Genomic DNA, 19,438 nt, shown 5'->3' with positions numbered 1-19,438 from the left:
TGAGGGAGAGAGCTGAGTGTGAGGGACACTGTCTCTCAGCCATCCCCCAGGTGTCCTCCCCCTCCCTGAGGGGCAGTGCCCTGTGACGGAGCTGGGAATGGGTGAGGGAGGCTGGAGACACAGCTGAGCTGGCCCTTCGGGGGACCCCCCAGTGCAGGGAAGCCCCTTGGCCCAGGACCCACCTGAAGTGGCAGTGGCAGCCGTGTGTCCTCTCGTCCTCTAGGCCAGGTCCCAGTGCCTGTGAGCCAAGCGACTGACAACCGCCTTTTCCCTCCTGGGGAGGGGCGGGGCCATGGGCGGGACTCAAAAATGGGGTTCCCAAGATCCTAGGAGGCTCCCGCTCCTCTAGCACGGTGGACACCCACCCTTTGTGATCTTGTGGGCGGTGGTCATGCCTGGGCTTTGAGGGGCATTGCCAGCCTGGGTGACTCAGTCTCAATGCATCCCAGGCATGTGCTGGGCCCTTCAGGGACCTGCCACTCACTAGGAAGGAGGGCAGGAGGGTACCCTGGGTCAAGTTCTCAGGTCCCAGCCCTCAGGTGGTCTGGGGAACCTCAGCCATCACTCACACGCCTCAGAGCCCCTGCTTTGAGACACAGGGCAAAGGTCCTGACTGCATCCCACAGGATCTGCCTGGCAGACAGAGACCCAGATGTTTGAGAGCGAGACCTCAGTCGCTTGCCTTTTATTAACAGATAAAAAAATTGTTTGATTTACACACTTTTGCCGATAAAAACGTACTTGTCTCACAATCGGCGACACGCGCTTCATACACAAGTGACATGTCTAGCTCCCTTTTGAAACCAGCTTCCCTCGGACTGGTGGGCTTGGAGGGCCACGAGTCTCTTCCCAAGCGTCCCCATCCTTCAACCTTGAACCCTCTCCCACCTGCATCTGTAGGGTGGCACTTAGCACCTGCCACACAGGGTCGCTGTGTACGGGGGTGACAATGGATGTGAACACTTGTGAACGCTGGCACTGGTGCGCTCCCCCTGGGGCGACCTGGGGCAGTAGGGTGCGGCTGGACCCGCACCCCCAGTCTTTGGCGCCCGGGGGAATCCCAGGAAGGGCAGGATCAAATCAGACGTGGCCCAAAGGCCAGGGTGATCGGGCTGGCATGCGTGGGGCCGGTCGGACCGGTCCGGACACAAGTTCTACCCATGCAGCACCGGATATGGGGGCAAGTGGGCTCACGGCCCTGAACTTGGATGGCTGACGACGAAAGCCCACTGCGCAGGCGCCGGAAACCCCGCCCACCGCTCCCTCAGACTCCACCCTTCGCCTCGAAGCGGGGACTGGCGCATGCGCATAACAGGTCTGAGGCGGCCTGTGGGAACTTTATTCCCCAGAAGCCTCCGCGCTCGAGGGTTTCCCTGAAGACCCGGCTCGGCGTCCGCTGGCCTCGGACAGTCCACAAGCCGGCTTGGGCCGTCCGAGCTTTGAACCGCGGGGCTCGCTAGGCGCGGACTTGGGCGGGCTCGAGGCGGGATCTCGTCCTTAGGGGCGGGGCCTCGGGGCAAGGGGCGGGGCGTGGTGGCGGGTGCCTCCTTTCGTGCGCGCCCTTCGGGTAAGTGAGAGGTGAGCGGAGCCGCGGCCGAAGTTGGGCTCCGAGATGTCCACTAGCCGGGCCTGCCTCAGTTGCCTCCTTCACAGCAGGGCCTATAAGGCCCTCCCTGCCAATCCTGCCGGGCACCTGCTCACTTGCATACCTCTTACACCTGCCCTCGCTGAATGGCAGAGGAAACTGAGGCCCAGACACTAGTCCAGGCTCACACAGGGCAGCAAGGTCAGGCCCCATTCCAGCCTGTTTTGCCCACATGGGCTCCCTTACCAGGAACACCGACCTTTCTGGACTTTTGCCTTGCAGGACTTGGGGCTGAGCCTAAAGGTGCAGCTGGTTTGTCCAAAGGGGAGGGGGCTGTCCAGGGTCAGAGACAGGGCCCAGTGTTGGGCACAGGAGTGCAAGTGTGCTACGTGGTGGCTGTGGCAGGTCAGAGGACTACTCTGGAGGCTCCCACAGCCCTAGTTCCTGCCCTGTAGTTGGCACCATGTCCTCTGTCCTTCCTGTCACCTGAGGGCTCCCCACAGGCAAAGGGTGTATCCCAGGGAAGCAGAAAGGAACTCTTTGCTGGGTGGGGTCAGGTTAGCGCTCAACTATGTGACAGCAGGGCACGTGCTGACCTGATGGGAGGCCGGGAAGGGCCACTCCACCCTGAGTAGGTACGTGTCCTCTGTGGGCTGCCCCACAGCAGTCCGTCCAGCTGTCGGTTTGACCTTCCGCATACCCCTCAGCCCACCCATCTGTCCAGCTGTCCTGTCCTTGGAGCCTTCTCTTCCCACCTACCGTCCCTCAGTCCACTCCTGATATCTACTTTTTCACCTGCTCACCCTCTAGTGGCCATATCGCCCTCTTTGAGCTGCCAGCACTGGGCAAAGCCTGGGTGCACCTGTGAGCTGGAAAACTCCAGAGGCAATCCCACTGGGGCTGAACGGAGGAACAAGCAGAAACCCTGACTCTCGGGGGGACACAAGGCAGTACGGGGGTGGGGCCCTGGGAACCAGCTTTCTTGGAATCACCTCTTGGCGCCGTCCCCTTGTTCCCTGTGGCACTGTGAAACCTTGGGCTTCGAAAAGCAGATTTCCCTTCCAGAATTAGGGGGTGGTGCTTGCGTAGGACCCAGGGTCAGCCAGGAGTGGACAGGATTGGGGGGAACTGGAGGAGGAGCGACACGGGGGTCCTGACCAGCACGCGGTCCACGGGCGGAGGGTTACCCCGGGAGCGGGCCCCAGGCCCTCTGCGGATCGAGGGGCGGCCAAGAGACTGGCCCCGCCCCGCGGACCCCGCGCGGGTCCCCAGACGGGGGGTGGCGCTGCGGGCGCGGGCGGGCGCCGCGCGCACTGCGGTCCCCGCGCCTCCGCCGCAGAGCGCGCCACGCTTCGCACGCACCTGCCGCCGCCGCCGCGCCGAGCCCGCGCCCCGCGTCCCGCGCCCCCGGGAGCCGCCGCGGCCAAGCCATCGCCCCAGGTCGCCACCGGAGCGCTGGGAGCCGCCGGAGCCGCCGGGCCGAGGCGCGGACGCCGCACCCGGGCCTGCCTTTGAGACAACCTCTGCGGCGGCGGCGCGCGGCTCGGGGACGCCAGGCTGGGGCAGGTGAGCGCGGGCGGGGCGGGACGCCCGCGGGTCGCGACTCGCCGCTCCTCCCCACCCGGGCAGGGGTCGGGCCTTGGGGGCGGGGACTAGGGAGAGGCTGGGTCCGAGTCCCGCGAGGGTCTGGGTCAGAGGTCGGGCGCCCAGTCTTTTGTGCAGGGAGAGGGTGAGGGTGGGCCCGGTCGCTGCCCTCACGCTGTCTCTCACCTGCAGCTCGGGCCTGGTCCAGGCCTCTTCCCGGCTCCCGCCGCCGCCGCCGCCGCCGCCGCCGCCGCCGCGGAGCCCGCGGCCCGGGTCCTCCCGCAGCCAGGGCTCAGGCTAGCTGCCTTCCCTGGGCGCCCTGCCTTGGAACCATGGGGCCCACCTAGCCCCTGCCTGCCCGGATGTCCCAGTCCGGGTACTGCTAACCTCGGCTGCAGGGGGAGCCCCCCCAACGCCCCCTCGCCAGCTTCAGCAGTCAGAGAGCCTGGGTGAGCCCCTGGGCCAGACCTCCAGCCCAGGGCAGCCTCCCACACCCCCCTGCCCCGGCCTCCCTCCACCCCCGCCCCTTCCTCCTCCTCCTAGGACTGGACCAGAGAAGCCACTGTGGCCACTGGGAGGGGCCCTGCCCCCCCAGCTCTCGCCGGTAGCCCCCAGGAACCCTCGGGGTGGCCGGGGTCCCCACCAGGCCTGGCGGGACCAGGATGCTGCCCCCACTCCTCCCCCCCGGCCCCACCCAAAGCCCCCTCCCACCCTAACACCCAGTTTGACTGGAGACAGCCGGATGCCGGCTGACCCTGGGCCCGAGGTGGGCAGTGGCTGGCCGGGCCTCCTCATGTCCTGCCTGAAGGGCCCCCATGTCATCCTCAAGATGGAGGCCATGAAGATTGTCCACCCTGAGAAGTTCCCCGAGCTGCAGGCGGCCGCCCCCTGCTTCCCACCTGTGCCCCGGCCCACCCCAGCTCTGGCACCCAAGCGCGCCTGGCCCTCAGACACGGAGATCATTGTCAACCAGGCATGTGGGGGGGACATGCCTGCCTTGGAAGGGGCGCCCTGCACCCCACCCCTGCCACGGCGGCCCCGCAAGGGCAGTGCGGAGCTGGGCTTCCCCCGCGTGGCGCCAGTGGACGAGGTGATCGTGAATCAGTACGTGATGCGGCCCAGCCCCACAGCCTCAGGGGCCGCCGTGGGGGCCGCACCGGCTGCGGGTGAGCCCCTGGAGTGCCCCACCTGCGGGCACACGTACAATGTCACCCAGCGGCGGCCCCGTGTGCTGTCCTGCCTGCACTCTGTGTGTGAGCAGTGCTTGCAAATCCTGTATGAGTCCTGCCCCAAGTACAAGTTCATCTCCTGCCCCACCTGCCGCCGTGAGACTGTGCTCTTCACTGACTACGGCCTGGCCGCGCTGGCTGTCAACACGTCCATCTTGAGCCGCCTGCCGCCTGAGGCGCTGACCGCCCCGTCGGGTGGCCAATGGGGGGGCGAGCCCGAGGGCAGCTGCTACCAGACCTTCCGGCAGTACTGTGGGGCTGCGTGCACCTGCCACGTGCGGAACCCGCTGTCAGCCTGCTCCATCATGTAGCGCCCACCGCTGCCACCGCCCACAGGTCCTCGTGCGCTGCTGCTTCAGGGACCCAGCCCTGCCCTGTCCCCCTCCGACTCCTTGCCCACCACAGCTCCTGGCCCCTACCCGTGTGGCATTGTCGCTGCAACCAACTTTGCCATTAAAACTCTGCCAAAGTTTGCACCTTGTCCCTGGGCTAAAGCCGGCTCCTGTGGCCTGTGCCCAGGCCTGGCCAAGGTGGGTGCCAAGGACTGCAGCCCGCGCAGGGCTGCCAGAGGGAGGCCCAGCACTGCTTGGGCTCATCCTGCTCTGCTCGCTGGCCAGGCTGGGCTGGGCATGCTGCTCAGGAGGGCTGGGCCTGGCTGTGTGTACACACGTGTATGTGCATGCAGAGCCAGTTGCCTGCATGCACTGGGCAGGACTGGGGGCAGCTGTGCAGAATGGGCCCAGCTGGGCAAAGGGAGGACATTTCTTGTGCACTGGCAACTGGACATGGGGGCGGCTGTGTGAGGGACAGCTCAGTTCATCTGGCTCCTCGTGCCCACTTGACACTCTGGGGTTGTGTGGGAACGGCCTTGGGCCAGTCTGAGCTGGGGTTGGGACAAGGGCTAGCCAAGATCACAGCAGGGTACAAAGACCCGGGCACCTCCTGTCGTCTGGTACTCAGATGACCTGGATTTGGAGAAGGAATCTTTACAGGGGTGGGGAAAGGAGAGCCACCGAGGATGGTGAGAATGACAACAGTGCAGGAGCCGTGGGTGCAGTAGTTGCTGCTGTTTACTGAGAGCCATTTTCTGGACCAGGCACAGCGCCCAGCATGTCCCCCCCAAGCCCATGAGGTGGTGCTATGACTGTCTCTGTCCTTCAGATAAAGGCCCCAGGCTCAGTGATGTGAGGTTGCAGGCAGTCAGGGGCCTCAGCTCCAAAGCCTGGCTGGGCCCTTGTCCCTTGCAGCTCAGGGGCATGTGCCAGACCGCCAGCCACTCGGGGATGCCCCCTTGAGTCCTGACCTGGCCAGTGAGAAGGCCCTGTGTGCACAGGAAGGGCCCTCCCCTCGGCTGCCCTGACCTTCAGGAAACACACATTGGCCCTTATCTGGGACACGGGCAGATGGGGGGAGGCTTGCAGCCCCTGCCCAGAGCCCCGCCATCTCCGAGGAACTGACTCACTGCCAGGACTCTGTTCACTTCTGTGTCTACTGTGTCCCTCTCGTAGACAGACTGGGGTGCACTGCGGGGGAGAGGGGAGACAGCCCAGCGGCAGTATGATGCCCGTCCACTGAGCAGTGCTTGGGGCCCTGGTCACAGATCTCCGAAGCTGTCCTTGGGCCCCAGTGGTCACTGTCTGGGGGGCAGGGGCTGAGCACAGCCTTCTGGGGAGCCCTGGGTCCCAACCTTGGGTCTTGATTGAAGGTGAGTGTCTGGTCATCCTTGGGTTTTCAGCTTGGTCATCAGGCCTCCAGGCCCAGTGGCACCCGGTAGCAGGTGTGACAGGCCCTGCTCAGTGGCCTGAGCGGTCCAGCAGCATGAACAGCAGCCCCAGCAGTATGAGCGGTGTGAAGACCAGCAGGAGGCCCAGCAGCTCGAGGCCCAGCAGGCCCAGCAGTGCCAGGCGGCGGGCACAGGGTCCCCGCTCCCGCAGGGCCCAGAGCCAAGCACCCAGGCAGGGCGGGCAGGGTAGGAAGGGCGGGCAGCCCCGGCCGCCCACAGGCCCCGCCAGGAAGCGCAGTTGGTAGCGGTGCTCTAGGGAGGCCCAGGCCCCGGGGCCCCGGCGGGGGGGCAAGGAGGGTGTGGGAGGCGGCGGGTGCTGGGGCCCATCATCCTGCAGCAACTCCTCCTGCAGCTGGCAGATCTCCCACTCGAGCATGGGCGTCTTCTGGCGACACAGGGGGCAGCGCGCCCGGCCCATGTCGGTGCTGGGGGCTGTGCCCAGCAGCTGGTACAGGCAGCCAGAGCACAGACCGTGGCCACAGTTCAGCAGGGTCAGGCAGTGCTCACCGGGCCCATAGGGCTCTGTGCAGATGGGGCACTCCTCCTCCTCTGTGGGCCCGGCCCAGGGGTGGGCTGCAGCTGTGGCCCCCAGCAGGGGCTCGCTGTCCAGAGCCCTGGCACCCTGAGGGTTCTCAAGGGCCTGGCTGTCCACCCCTTTATCTGCCAGCACTTGGGGCCATGGGTCCAAGGGCTCAGGTCTCAGAGAGGCCGAAGGTGGACCGGGTAGCCCAGAGCTGAGGTCAGTGGGGTCGTGAGTAGGGGTCCTGGGACAGGAGTCAGGATAGGTGGATTGGGACCCCAGGGTGGCGACAGTGGTGGTTGGGGCTGTGAAGGTCAGTGTGCCCCTCTGGGGCCAGGACAGGGTCTGGCACTGACCTCGCAGCAGCCACCGCCTCCTCCGGGATCCTCGCCCCCTCCAAGTTTACTTCACTTGGGCCCCGAAACCAGTGCCAGTTGCAGGCGGCTCCTGGCCCACATGTGCCGTCCCCGCCAGATCTGGCCGGGCCTGAATGTAGCCACAGCGAGCCGACCTGTGTCAGAGACTGACCTAGACCAATGGGCTCCAGGCCGAGGCAATGTGGGTAGGCGGGCCTGCCTGACCGCTTCGACAGGAATTTCCTTGTGAGCCAGGAAGGCCCATCCCAGGGAAGGGACAAGGCCCGCCCTCCTGGGCCACACCCCTTGCTCAGGGCTCCCCCAGCCAGGGCCACAGGCTGCTCCTGGGGCTGGGAAGGGATGGTCAACACGGCTGGCTCCCAGCTTGGCCATCAGAGCCAGGGCAGAGCTTGAACAAGGTGGACCAATAGCCACCACCCACCATGTGAGAATCAGATACCAGTGTTGCAGCAAAGGTGCCTGTGGCAGTGGGCCATGTGTCCCCACCATGGGCGGTTGTTCCTCATGCCTAGGAGCCATGGGCCCACCCACCAGCTGACGCACCAGGACAGCACGAGGAGGAACAGCAGGTTAGAAGCAGCCACCCTGAGCCTGGAATTTATTGCTGAGGCTTCTGGGAACTGGGCGAGGACAGTGTGTGCTGGCTGGGGCCTCACAGCTTTCAGGCCTGAGTCTGGGCCATGTGGGGCCGCGAGATGGCTCTAGGCACTTGGTGGCTGATGTGGACAGACACATGGCAGATGTGTGACCCAGGGCAGAGGAGAGGACGCTCGGCCCTCAGGGACTCTGCACGCCAGGTTCCTATGCTGCCTGGAAGCTGGTGTTTGGGGAAGCCCCTTGATACCCCTCAGGCTGCGGTGACCTTCTAGGTCACCATTCCTGTGCAGCCTGGGGCACCCCCTTGACCTGGACCCGAGTTGGAGCCAGTGGGGATAGGCCAGCTGGAACTGGAACCTGCATGGGCTTGGGGTTGGGGCTGAGTGGGGGGCCCTGGGTCGATTGGAGTGCCGCTGTGCAGAGGGGCTGCCAACCTCCCACCTACGATCACACAGGGCGGGAAATGGCAACAAGCCCCACAGGGCAGTGGTCAGAGTGGCTGTAGCCTGCAGGACGGCTCCTCAGGCCCACGTCTCAGTCTGGAAACGCAGTGTCCGCTGGAGCCTGGCAAGGTAGGCGGCCGCGTCAGGGCCGGACAGCCCTCCCTCCTCCTGGAAGATGAACGTCAGGGCTTCCGATACATCTGCTGGCATGTACTTGGCGTTGCTGGAGGGATAGGCCAGAGAGGGCTCAGTACGGCCAGGCCCCCTGAGGGCTGGTGCCACCCCACCTTGCAGCCCAGGCTCACCCTGCCAGGTAGAAGTAGGCGCCCCGGCGGTCCAGCAGCTCCCACACCAGCGGCCCGAGCTCCCGGAGCCGGTGTTGCACGTACACCTTCTGTTTCTGCAGGGCAGGGCAGGGGTGAATCTGTGCCTCAGCCCCCAGCCTCCCCGTCTGCCATACCCACCTGCTCCCGAGAAAAGGCTGTGACGAGGGTCAGGCAGCCCCTCTTCTCCAGCTCCTTCCACTCGGCCTCCCAGTAGAAGTCCTGGTCCCGCCAGCGACAACCGAAAAACAGGAAGTTTCCTGGGGACGCAGTGTGGCCTCAGGCCTGGACTCACCCGAAAGGCCCAGCCCGCCAGCCCTGGCCCCACCCTGCTCTGGACCCTGGTCGCTCACCAGCCTGACTCTGGGCGACCCTCTCCTGGATGGCCGCTCGGAAGGGGGCCACGCCAGTGCCGGGCCCCACCATTATCACAGGCGTGTCTGCTGTCTCTGGGAAGGTCAGGCCCCCAGGCCGTACCCACAAGGGCACCTGGACAGGTCCTGCTGCAGGAGGGAGGTGGCATGAGGAGGCTTGAAGAGCCAGGGCCCCAGCCAAGCACTGGCCGTGGTACAGATGGGAAACCGACACCCAGGGCCCAGCGCCTCAGCCCACCCTCCAAAGTGCAGGGGTCACCTTGCCCAGGGTGCAGAGATGCCAGCCAGGAGGAGCAGAGGCCCCGGCGGGGCTCCCGGAGGCGTGTCTGGTACTGAACCACAGCCACGAGGATCTGCAGCCTCGAGGGGTGAGCCTGGAGGAGGGGACAGTGAGAGTCCTGCCCCGTAGGGTCACCGGCCTGCTACCCAAGCTGCAGGTGCACCCACTTCGCCCGGGGTGGTCCCAGGTGCGGGGTGCTTCCCAGCCCAGCGGAGTACTGCCCTCCTCACCAGCAGAGAGGAGGCGATGGAGAAAGCACGCGGCCGGATCGGGGGGATGAGGTCCAACAGATAGTCTGGGGGGATGGCAGCCGCGGTACATGGGAAGTCACACAGCACCTGCACAAGGACAGCTCAGGAGGATGGGCCAGCATGGCCACGTGTGGCTAGGGCCCAGAGCCCAGCCCATCACCCACCGCCCGCCGCACCTCCAGCGCGGTCCTGCGGGGCCGGCTACAGTACTGGGACAGCTCCTCCTGGCCTGCAGCAGAGCTGAGCTCCAGCAGCTTGTCCCGCTCCAGCTCGCTGGGGGACAGGCAGGCCAGCAGCTCGAAGAAGGAGCGTCGTGGCACGCCAACGATGTCCAGGTACTGGGACACGAGGTACCGCACAGAGCAGGGCTGGGGCAGCCGCATGGGGCAGGGCACATCTGCAGGGAGCAGGAGACCTCAGGGAGCTGGGGACACAGGGGAGGGCGGGGAGGCAGGGTGGTGGCAGGGCTCCCGCAGCTCACCTGGCTCCCGAGGCTGAAGCGTGAAGCACTGCTCGGGGTCTAGGCCCAGCACCTGGCAGAACTGCTGGACGTGGCTGGCTGCATTCTGCGGCTGGACCAGCACCACATCACCAGCCACAAAACTGTATGGGAAAGCCATGGGGGGGTGGGAAGGACACGGGCCTGGTGGGGGCACTGCAGAACTAAGCGAGTGTCGCGGAGGGCTGGGGGTCCTCCCATTCCGGCTGCTGTCTCCGTGCTCCGCCCTGCCGAGTGCCACTCCCAGCTTTGGGGACCTTCAAACCTCAGACCATGGCCCCTTTGCGTGGCCGTACCCTCCATGGGTCCCCAGGACGGATGCTGCCTGCTTGGTGTCTCAGGCCCTCACCTGATCCCGGAGCCTGCGATGTCAAACTCAATCAGACGGACGTCCTGGAAGTGAGAGGGCCCGGTGACCCTCTGGTTGGTGACCATGGGTGCCAGGAAGGGCTGCAGCTCTGAAGGAGGGCTCTGAGGGTCTGTCCTGGCCACACACTGCTCCTCAGAGCAGGTTCTGGGGGTCTCCGGAAGGAAATGCATGGTAAACTTCGAAGGCAAACTGTGAAGAAAGCACACATCTGTCACCGTGCATAGGGCCGGGTCCCTGAGGAGGCCACACTGCTGCACCCAGGCCCACACTCACGGGACTCCAGGGGGGATCACGCTGAGGCCGGGGGGCATGGGATGCAGCCCCAGCACCTTCTTCCACAGGTCGTGCAGCCAGGGGTCCACGGCGGCGTCGGGCCTGCAGAATGGGTATGCATGCTGCTCCAGGGGACCCTGCTGGGGGCTGGGCCGCGGGAAGATGCCCCGTCCACACTCACCCCAGATCATGCTGCTCGTCGCCCAGGCACACAGGAAGGAGAGCGGTGCCCCCGAGCTGTAGCAGCCTCCGGTGCAGCTTCTTGGCCACAAAATTGAACCTGTGGTGCGAGGTGGGCGGGCTGGAGGGCCGTCAGGCGGAATAGCCCAGCTGGCTGGGCAGGACCGAGGGCAGAGAGCAGAGCTGTGTGATGGCCCCCCCAGGAATGTGGGGAGCGGGGCGAGGCCCGCGTCTCCCCAGGCCATCCATTCTCATGTGCTCACTGCCAGCTCCTTTAGCGACAGTCCTCCTGGGGACATCCAGGGGTCAGAGGGACATCATCAGCACTAGGGGCTTCCCTCCCCGACCAGTGTACACTGACGTTACACACAGAACCCTGGAGACGAGGGTCACACTGTCATTGTTTTGTCCTTTTCTCCAGAGTGGGCATGGATTTCCACCTGCGGCGTCTGGCTTTGGAGGTGTGGCAACCCCAGGACCCTCCCTCAGCCGTGCTGGACATTTAGGGCTTCAGTGTCTTGCGATTTAATGCCACGTGGAACCTGAACACAAACCCCTTGGCACTCACCTGGGAAAGCATCCAAAACAACACTGCTCTTGGTTAGAATACAGACATGTGAAAATGTTGAAGAAAACAAAAAAAGCCACCGGCAGTTACACAGCCCTGGCCAGAGGTGGCCTGGGGGCGGCTCCCTGGGGCTAGGAGGTCTTTGGTACCCATTCACCGTCCTGTGTGCTCTTACTGAGCCCAAACAGCCCAGGAAACGTACTTGTATGAAGTGAGAAAGAGCCCTAAGTCACACGTGAACGTGACACTGGGTGGTCTCCTATCCTGAAGACTCCGCAGGCACAAAGCCTGGCCCCCACTTTGCTGCCCTGCCCACCCTTTGAGCTCCAGGGCCTGTGGTGCCTACTGGGGAGCATCTGTGGGATAAGCGCATGGGGCCAGGGAGAGGACCTGAAGTCTGGCAGGAGCCCTGGGGGCTCGGTCACCTGTCCCTCCACCAGGACACCTTGCACTCGGCTCTGGCTGTCCACACCAGCCATCAGCCTGTCTGCCCCCACTCACTTGGCATACGAGGAGTCCCCGAGGCCCAGGACGGCAAAGTCCATCTGACAGAGGGAGGTCGACGGCAGGTGCTTCCGGAATATGAACCTCCAGAAGTTCTAGTCAGAAGAAACCGAGTTAGGGGCTACCAGGACTGCAGGGTGGGGCTGCATCTGGACCTTCCCAGAGCCCTGCTCTCCTCTCTCCTGCTCTTTAAGAACTTTACAATTAAAACAAGACTTTTTTATTCTATCACAATGGCAAGACATTGGGAAAAGGCAGAAAACCGTGAAAAAGCAAAATGTCCCAGAGCCACCATCGTGGCATCAGGCATAGGGCTCTGGCAGGACTGCGGCTCCACCGTGGGGCATAGGCTGGTGGAGATGGAGGCCCCCCACCCCCGCATACTTGCCCTGGAGGCCACTGCTGCCCGCGGCCCTCAGCTCTCCCCAGGTTGAAGGAAGCGCCTGCTGCCACTGGGGTCTCCCGTGGATGGTTTCTCCTTCCTGCCAAGACTCCCAGGCCCCAGGGCCGCTCTGTTCTCAACCCTCTGCCGCGGGCTTGGAACCTCCGCACCCACAGCAGCAGCTCTGGGCAGAGCTGTCAGACTCGGCAGCCCCTTTGTCCTAGTCTCACCCCAGTTGGCAAAACTTTCTCCTCTGGAACCCCTCTCCTGGGCCCTGAGCCACCGTCAGGCTGCTGAGCGCTGGCCGAGGACCCACAGGCCTCCAGAAGTGCTTCTAAAACACAGCTCTGTCACCTTTGGCCCATGGTGACCTGGCCCCGCTCTACCGACCTCACGTCACGCCCCACCTGCTTCGTGCATTGACACAGGGCCACTGGGGTGGGGGTCCCTGGCACTATGTTGAAATCTGCTCCATCGGCCACCGCTGGGGACCATGCCCACTCTGCTTCTTGGTCTCATTTCCTGAAGCCTATAGGCAACTTCCTGCAGGTGAGTCCTGGGAAAGGGCCCAGCGCAGATCACTCTGAGGGTGTGTCTGAGCACGCCGCCACTGTCCCCGTACACTGGTGACTGGCAGGTCACTTAGTTTGAAATTGCCTCCTCTGAGATCCTGAGGCTTTGCTGAGTTGGTCCAGCTGGGCAATCACTACTGAGAGCCAGTGTCCCTTTGTGCTCTGCTCTGTCCCCAACAGCTGAAACCCATAACATGCATTGGTTGGGAGGCAGGCACTTTCTGGGAATATGGCAAACTCTCGCAGGCTGAAGGCCTGCCCTTCGGTTCTGGGATTTTGTCACTTTCCTAGGTAATTTATTTCCTCCTTATTCTCTCATTGCAGGGCTGCTGGAATCATATTAGAATTTTGTATCTTCTTCCCTATTTCCTATCTTATTTTTGTTACACCTTCTGGAAAAATTCCTCAACTTTATCTTCTGATCTTTTGAAGTTTTGCTGGTATCCTTTCAGAGCGTCTCGTCGGTCTCCAGCTCTGTCCCGTGTGTGCCGCATTCCCTCCGTTCCTTGCAGACAGAATCCTGGCCACTCTGCCTCCGCTCCTCTTGGTCTGTCCTGCATGGAGGTCTTTCCTGCAGTGTGTGGCGGGTCTTTGTGGTCTGTCCTTAGAAGCTGACAGAAAACCGCGAGGTTGGGCCTGTCTCCTAGTGGGTTTCATGGCCGGAAGAGGGGCAGGAACTGGCTGCCCAGTCTCCTCCTGAGTCACTTGCTCCCCCGAGTGTTTCTCCTGTCTACTGCCTGGGAACACACACCTGACCCCAGCGTTCTCAGAGGACCATGACAAGGAGGCCTCTGTCTTCCTGTTTCCCACACAGCTGGTCACTGACCATGGGTTTCAGCAGGAGCAATGCCACCTGTGTCCCTAGGCCCCCAGTCTGCAGCCCTCGAAGGAGCCTCCAGTCCCTGCTGTGGTTGGGAGGCCCCTCCTGACCACCTCCACGGGGGTGGGGGGGAGTCCAGCCCTGTACTCTTCCTTTTCCCACCCTCATCCCTGCATGGTCATCCCCTTTGTACTGTCAGCTTCAGACGTAGGGTCTGTACCTGTGTCATGACCGCCCCTCCCGTGCCCTGCATCTCCCCTGTCCATGCTTTTGCCTTTGATCTCCTCCCACTTGCCTTCTCTCCTGTCTGAGGAGACCCTGTGCTGGGGTCTTACCCTGGGTCTCCCTCATCGTCCCCACTCCAACCGTGTTCTTCAATCTTCAGCCTTTCTCCCCCATCAGCGTTTAAACCGGCCTGTCTCTCCCATGTTGTGCTTTCTTTTAGTCCCGTAGCCCCATTCACAGCCAGAATCTTTTAATACACAGACATTCCTAAAACACTCTCTCCACTCCCTCGTCGATGACCTGTGACCCTGTCATCCAGCTTTTCTCCCCATGAGCCTCTGAAATTGCTTTCCCCAAGGTCGCCAACAGTCCCTTCGCTGATAAAGCCCAGGCCTTAGCTTCACTTCTGTGCAGCTAAGTGCTGGAGACCTTTCTCCTGATACAGTCACCTCCCTGCCCTTGACCACGGAGACGGTGCATTCCCTTTTCTTGCTGCTGGGGCCACTTTCCTGCCCCCTCACAGCCTGTCCTGGGGGAGGGAGGAGCTTCCTTTCTCGGGCTTCCTATTCTGGCCAGTCTAACATGGACCTCCCCACAACATCCTCCTTGGAGCTCGAGACCTACCACCCATCTCCTCCGGGACTACTTCCAGGCACTGGCCCCTCCCTAGTCTATCTCTGTGCTACCATCCCGGTACCCAAGCCTCTTTCTCATCGTTGAGATGCATTTGATTCCATGTCCTGTCAATTCCATCTTCTTAACATCTCTGGAAATGTGTCCACTTTTAGTCCCTTCCCCGGGCTCTGCTCTTTCTCTCCTACAGCCTGTATCCCTGTAGACAAGTGCTAGTTTTGCTAGCATATGAATGTGACTGTCACCCCGTAGGTCCCATGGCCCTTCACTTCAAAACCATCTGCCTCACTGTGGGAGCTGGGTTTCCTGCCTCTTCTCTCCTCCTACCCCAATACCCTCCTTGGCTCGGCCGTCCTGAACTGCTGCTTGCTCTTCCCATAGGCTGGGCTGCCTTTCTCTTTTGCACAGGCTGCTCCCTGTCCTCGTGCCCCACTAGCCCTTACTTATTCCTCAGGATTTTGCCTATACTCTTCCAGAAAGCCCTCCCTGAGCTCCCAGGTTGGGAAAGCCCTTGTTAACGCTCCCATACCATCTGGCACTTTCCCTGGCGTTGCAACTGCCTATTGAACAAGGTGCTTCTGCTATGTTGTCAGCTCCATGAGGGTAGAAATGTGGCTGCTGGATCTGCAGCTGGACTCCCAGCACTACACCATGCTTGCAATATAACGTGTGCTCCAAAGATGGTCAAAGAATTGAAGCATGTTCCCTGCAGGTCAAATAGTTTTGAAATCCACAGAAGACCCAGCCCAGATTCATATATAGCCCTGGGAAAATATGATGGCCTGTGAAGAGTGTATTAGGGAGGACAACCAGAGCCTCCAGCTCCACCCAGAGACCTCCTCCCAACCCCATGGCTACCATGCAGCAGATCTCAGAGGGCACGAATGTCTCATGCTTCTCGGTTTCTGCAGGCAACGAAAACGGGGTGAGGTCAAGGGCGGGGATCTGAGCTCCCCAGCACAGAAAGCCACTTCAGGTCAGCCTTACCTTCATGTTGTCAGGGGGGTCTCCTTGGCCTGTAGTTGCACAAACAAATATCACCAGGGGCTCGTTAATCAGATTCACCTCAACAGAAAGACAGACGAGTAAAACCTCAGGCTGCAATGCCCCGGCGTCCCCCCGCACTGGATTCCCTCCCCTGCACTCAGGGTGAAGGGCAAAGGGACCCGGTGAGCACCCGCCCGCGGCTGGCCCGCCTTCTCTTTCGGGCTCCCCCTCGGCCCCGTCCTCCGTACGCTAAGGCGAACTGCTGTTCTAGAGCTCCCCCAGTCCCCAAATCCGCCGGAACGGGAGGGCCGGTTCTCAGGCAAACTGCGGGGCCTCGGGGCCGGGGGCTCTAAGGGCCGGGGCCCCAGGCCTGCCGGGTCTCCCCGCCGAGGCCCAGGGAGCCCTCACCACCGGGTAGGAATCCAGGGCCTGCACCCGGCAGGCGAGCCGCCGGCGCCGAGCCTCGCGGCCCAGCCGCTCCGACACATCCTCGGCCGTGCCCGTCTGGCTGCCAAAGAGCACCAGCAGCCGCGGGCTCGGCATTGGGGCGTGAGCGCGCCCCCGGGGCCCCCGCTCGCCGCCACCCCACCAGTAAGCAACCCCCGCGAGCCGGGGCGGCGAGGACAGGCTCTGACTTCCGACTTCCGGCGTCGGCCGGAAGTGACGCCCTTGGGCCGCGCCCGGCGGGGCATGGCGTCCGAGCGAGGCGGGCGTTCGCTGGCGGCTAGTGCTGGGTTCCGGGCCCGGGTCGGAGGGTCGGCGGCGCGCCGGGGCCGAGGGCTGGGGCAGGCGGGGCCGCTCGCTGCCTCTCGTTCGCCGCGGCGGCGACGTCGGCAGGCGCTGGCGAGGCCCGCGGGGAGAGGAGGAGCAGCCCGGCGGGTGGGACTCTCGGCCGGGCCCCGGACCCGGCCCGCGCTCAACCGGCGCGATGCTCTTCTCGCTCCGGGAACTGGTGCAGTGGCTGGGCTTCGCCACATTCGAGATCTTCGTGCACCTGCTGGCCCTGTTGGTGTTCTCCGTGCTGTTGGCACTGCGTGTGGACGGCCTGGCCCCTGGCCTCTCCTGGTGGAACGTGTTCGTGCCCTTCTTCGCCGCTGACGGGCTCAGCACCTACTTCACCACCATCGTGTCTGTGCGCCTCTTCCAGGACGGAGAGAAGCGGCTGGCCGTGCTCCGCCTCTTCTGGGTCCTCACGGTTCTCAGCCTCAAGTTCGTTTTTGAGATGTTGTTGTGCCAGAAGCTGGTGGAGCAGACGCGGGAGCTCTGGTTCGGTCTCATCACGTCTCCCGTCTTTATCCTCCTGCAACTGCTCATGATCCGCGCCTGCCGGGTCAACTAGAGGGGCCAGCGGGGCCAGAGACGGCGCTCTGGAGAGCTAGGATGCTGCACGCCACGCTGAGGTTCCACTTCCACCGCACCAGGGCAGAAGTCTGGGTCTGAAAGCAACGCCGGTGTGTGCCCTGCAGAGTGCCCCGTTCTTTCTCTACCAGTCATGTCTGAAACTGCTCCCTGAGCAGGGCTGAAAAGGGCAGCCTGGATCCTTAAAACGTACTTCCTGTTATTTCGCGCTTTAAGTAGCTAATCCTGAATTGGGATCTTGAGAAGGGCCCCAGAGCGGACAGTCCTGAACTCCTCTGACAGTTGGAAACTGCATATAAGCAAAATGTCCTGATGGGCTCTGAGTATTTTCATGGATCCTGGGAAAGCACCCCTTGTGCAAAGGCTGCAAAGCCAGCCTCAGGAATGTCCTGTGGCCAGCATCGTTGACCTAAGATCTCACTGTCCCAGTCACCCAGACAAGACTTGCTTAGATGTTTGAAGTCTCAAATGTGTAAACCAGGTTGTGTCTCCTCCACTGTGCCACTGGGGAAAAGATGGCCCTTTCTTCATTCCAGCCCAGGCAGACAGCAGTGTGCCGAATAAGCATGATTGGGACCCTATACCGGAGACCCGTCTCCTGAGGAAAGAACTTGGCTTTAAAGGTGGTGCTTGGCTTCCCAGCCCCCAGACTGCAGTGTCACGACTTTTGCACCACCTTGTGGCCCAGTACTGTTAGCGCACCTGAGACAGAGTTAAGCCCCCCTAAGGGACCAGAGACAGGAACAGGTGCTCTGATGCTGATAGGCGTTGAGACCTGCAAGTGGGAAGTTTTGGTCCACATTTGTCGCCCTGAGGTCTTTGGTTTGATGCCAGTCAGGTGCCAAATGAGAACATTTGCTGAGATAAAAATAAAATAATGTTTTGTTGAAATGCACAGTGGTTGCCTGACCTGTTGAGAGTGAACTAAGACGAGTGCTGAGGTGCTCCATGCTGTGTGGTGTAGCTGGTTACAGAGCTGAGGCTGTAGGGGATGAACATTATGAGAGTTTCTTGGGTGGGTGGGGAGGATTTCCTTCAGAGATTCCCTACTTCCTGCCGTGGGAGCCAAACTGGGTTGACGACCTACTGAGTAGTTTGTGTGACATCAGAGCCTTGGTGTCTTGCCAGTATGTGGTCTTTGTGGGCCTTGATGACACTGTGTAGAAGATGGGTCACCAAGCTATGTCCTGAGGCCTGTTTTTGTACTTGTCAGCTAAGAACAGTTTTACATGTTTAAAGGACTAAAACAAAGAAGAATGTGTGACAGAAAGCAAATGTGGCCTGCGGTGAGAGGGTCTCAGTCTTGGCACTGTTGGTCTTTAGTAAGACAATTCTTTGTTGGCAGGGGCTCTCCTGAGCACTGCAGAATATTCAGTGGTATCCCTGGGCTTCACTCAGCAGCATACCCAGTAGCATCCCTCATTTGCGACAACCACAAGTGGCTCCAGACATCGCGCCTGCTGTCTGGAGTTGCAGGAGAATAAAGACCGGAGACGTCTCCTGGGGGAAAGTTATCCCTGATGAACAGCACTTGTCTGGCTCTTTCTGGAACAGATTTATGGACCGTTGTCCTAGCGAAGCAGCTTTGTGCCCCTTTGCCTAGGATGTATGTGCGTGGCCACTGAGGTGCTTGCGTTGGAGACTGGTCTGGTTTGTCCCTACCATTTTTGTAGCTACAAAAATGTCTCCTACCCAGGAGTGGCATAACTTGTGCCAAAGCCAGATAGAAGCTGAATGTTTGCAGTGGGTTTCCTTTTAATGTTATTTTTAGGTTGCGTGTTTCGTTCCCATTTTATTCTGGTAGTTTGGAATTAGGTAATTCTGTTACTGTAGAAGTGATGAGCATAAGAAGGTTTAGATTCCTTGGAAAGGTGATTTACCGCCACGGCACCCAGAAGCTGAGAAGGGCGCCGCAGGTTGAAACCTGCCCTTGGACTTTGCAGAGCCCCAGATGCCCTGGGAGCTCCTTCCTGAAAGGAGCGTGGTTTGGAAGGCAGTAGTATCATTGCTGAGCGACTGCCGATGCAAGGCACGTTATGGAAAGGCAGGTGACAATCTATCTGAGTCACTGCTCCCCAGTTTCCTTCCTCTCTTGGCTCCAGTGGACCTGAAAGAATGTGATGGGCACCGGGAATGCCATCAATGGGAGTAAGCTTCCTTACGGCACATGGGCAAGTAAGCTGCGTCCTTAGGGTCAGTGAGACCCCTACCAGCCTTGGGATGGGGTATGTTCAACAGTAGCTTGGGGAGGGGAGGGGGGGATACGTGGCCCTGCTTAGGTGGCTTTCCACCTCGGAGAACTGTGGGCCTGCTTGTGTGCGGGGAGGGAGTCCCCTTCCTCTGTACCTCCTCACAGCTTCCGCACTCCCGTCCATGCTAGGTGAGCCCTGGATGGCAACGTGTGGGGTAGAGCTTCTCCCACTTGTCTGAGCAACACTGTCAGTTCTGGGGGCCGACAAAAACTAGGGGTTCCTGAGAAACCCTGGTCAGCACTGGTGGGGTCCAGCATTGGCATCTCCGCTGAGTCCCGCAAGGGACAGAGGACCAGGGGACCGAGGGCCGCAGATGCAGTCCCTGAACCCGGAGGGACCTGAACCCGGAGGCGCGAGGCTGGTGTGCAGCCTATGTACCTCCCACCGGAGCGGGGTTAGCCTTCCGGTCCTGGGCAGGCCCGTCCTCCACTGCGCTCTCAGCGAGGGGAATAGGCGGGCTGGGTGCTG

The 19,438-nt window shown here is 62.0% G+C and overlaps 4 protein-coding genes across 10 annotated transcripts; 2 read left to right on the top strand and 2 right to left on the bottom strand.

Moving 5' to 3' along the window:
- The first annotated feature begins 3,018 nt into the window (after positions 1-3,018).
- RNF208 (ring finger protein 208) lies at positions 3,019-4,870 on the top strand. Its single transcript, XM_081066743.1, has 2 exons — positions 3,019-3,151; positions 3,362-4,870. Exon 2 carries the CDS (start codon positions 3,912-3,914, stop codon positions 4,707-4,709), a length of 798 nt encoding a protein of 265 aa, XP_080922869.1. The 5' UTR covers positions 3,019-3,151; positions 3,362-3,911; the 3' UTR covers positions 4,710-4,870.
- A 1,321-nt stretch (positions 4,871-6,191) lies between these two features.
- Positions 6,192-7,584, bottom strand: LOC308505083 (ring finger protein-like; the record flags this gene model as incomplete). The annotated part of the gene is made up of 3 exons (XM_081066734.1): positions 6,192-6,945; positions 7,058-7,300; positions 7,565-7,584. 3 exons carry the CDS (start codon positions 7,582-7,584, stop codon positions 6,192-6,194), a joined length of 1,017 nt encoding a protein of 338 aa, XP_080922860.1.
- Positions 7,585-7,650: 66 nt separating this feature from the next.
- On the bottom strand, positions 7,651-16,011 carry NDOR1 (NADPH dependent diflavin oxidoreductase 1). Of its 7 annotated transcripts, none has more exons than XM_081067763.1 (15): positions 15,768-16,011; positions 15,360-15,437; positions 15,231-15,277; positions 11,738-11,835; positions 10,670-10,768; positions 10,489-10,590; positions 10,195-10,404; positions 9,828-9,949; positions 9,523-9,743; positions 9,326-9,433; positions 9,075-9,189; positions 8,795-8,944; positions 8,583-8,701; positions 8,424-8,518; positions 7,652-8,341 (listed from the first exon to the last, which is right to left on the bottom strand). In XM_081067763.1, exons 3-15 carry the CDS (start codon positions 15,231-15,233, stop codon positions 8,197-8,199), a joined length of 1,587 nt encoding a protein of 528 aa, XP_080923889.1. In that variant the 5' UTR covers positions 15,234-15,277; positions 15,360-15,437; positions 15,768-16,011; the 3' UTR covers positions 7,652-8,196. The 7 variants fall into 7 exon arrangements, with proteins under 7 accessions (XP_080923885.1, XP_080923889.1, XP_080923886.1 ...); XM_081067764.1 differs by having other exon boundaries at positions 8,156-8,341; positions 8,583-8,663; positions 15,768-16,008; XM_081067759.1 differs by lacking the exon at positions 15,231-15,277 and having other exon boundaries at positions 7,651-8,341; positions 15,768-15,999.
- A 30-nt stretch (positions 16,012-16,041) lies between these two features.
- TMEM203 (transmembrane protein 203) lies at positions 16,042-17,606 on the top strand. The gene has a single exon (XM_081067767.1). It carries the CDS (start codon positions 16,288-16,290, stop codon positions 16,696-16,698), a length of 411 nt encoding a protein of 136 aa, XP_080923893.1. The 5' UTR covers positions 16,042-16,287; the 3' UTR covers positions 16,699-17,606.
- Positions 17,607-19,438: the final 1,832 nt, after the last annotated feature.

This window comes from Rhinolophus hipposideros (assembly GCF_964194185.1).
Source record: "Rhinolophus hipposideros genome assembly, chromosome: 11".
NCBI classification, from domain to species: domain Eukaryota; kingdom Metazoa; phylum Chordata; class Mammalia; order Chiroptera; family Rhinolophidae; genus Rhinolophus; species Rhinolophus hipposideros.
Note: the sequence above shows the minus strand (reverse complement) of the source record. Positions and strands in the feature narration are given on the sequence as shown.

Coding starts and splice junctions, on each gene's coding strand:
- RNF208 (XM_081066743.1), top strand. CDS start 3,912: ATGCCGGCTGACCCTGGGCCCGAGGTGGGCAGTGGCTGGCCGGGCCTC.
- NDOR1 (XM_081067759.1), bottom strand. CDS start 15,902: ATGCCGAGCCCGCGGCTGCTGGTGCTCTTTGGCAGCCAGACGGGCACG. Junction 11,836..15,359: donor ACCCCCCTGACAACATGAAG/GTAAGGCTGACC, acceptor TCTTCTGACTAG/AACTTCTGGAGGTTCATATT. Junction 8,519..8,582: donor CAGCCTTTTCTCGGGAGCAG/GTGGGTATGGCA, acceptor CCTGCCCTGCAG/AAACAGAAGGTGTACGTGCA.
- TMEM203 (XM_081067767.1), top strand. CDS start 16,288: ATGCTCTTCTCGCTCCGGGAACTGGTGCAGTGGCTGGGCTTCGCCACA.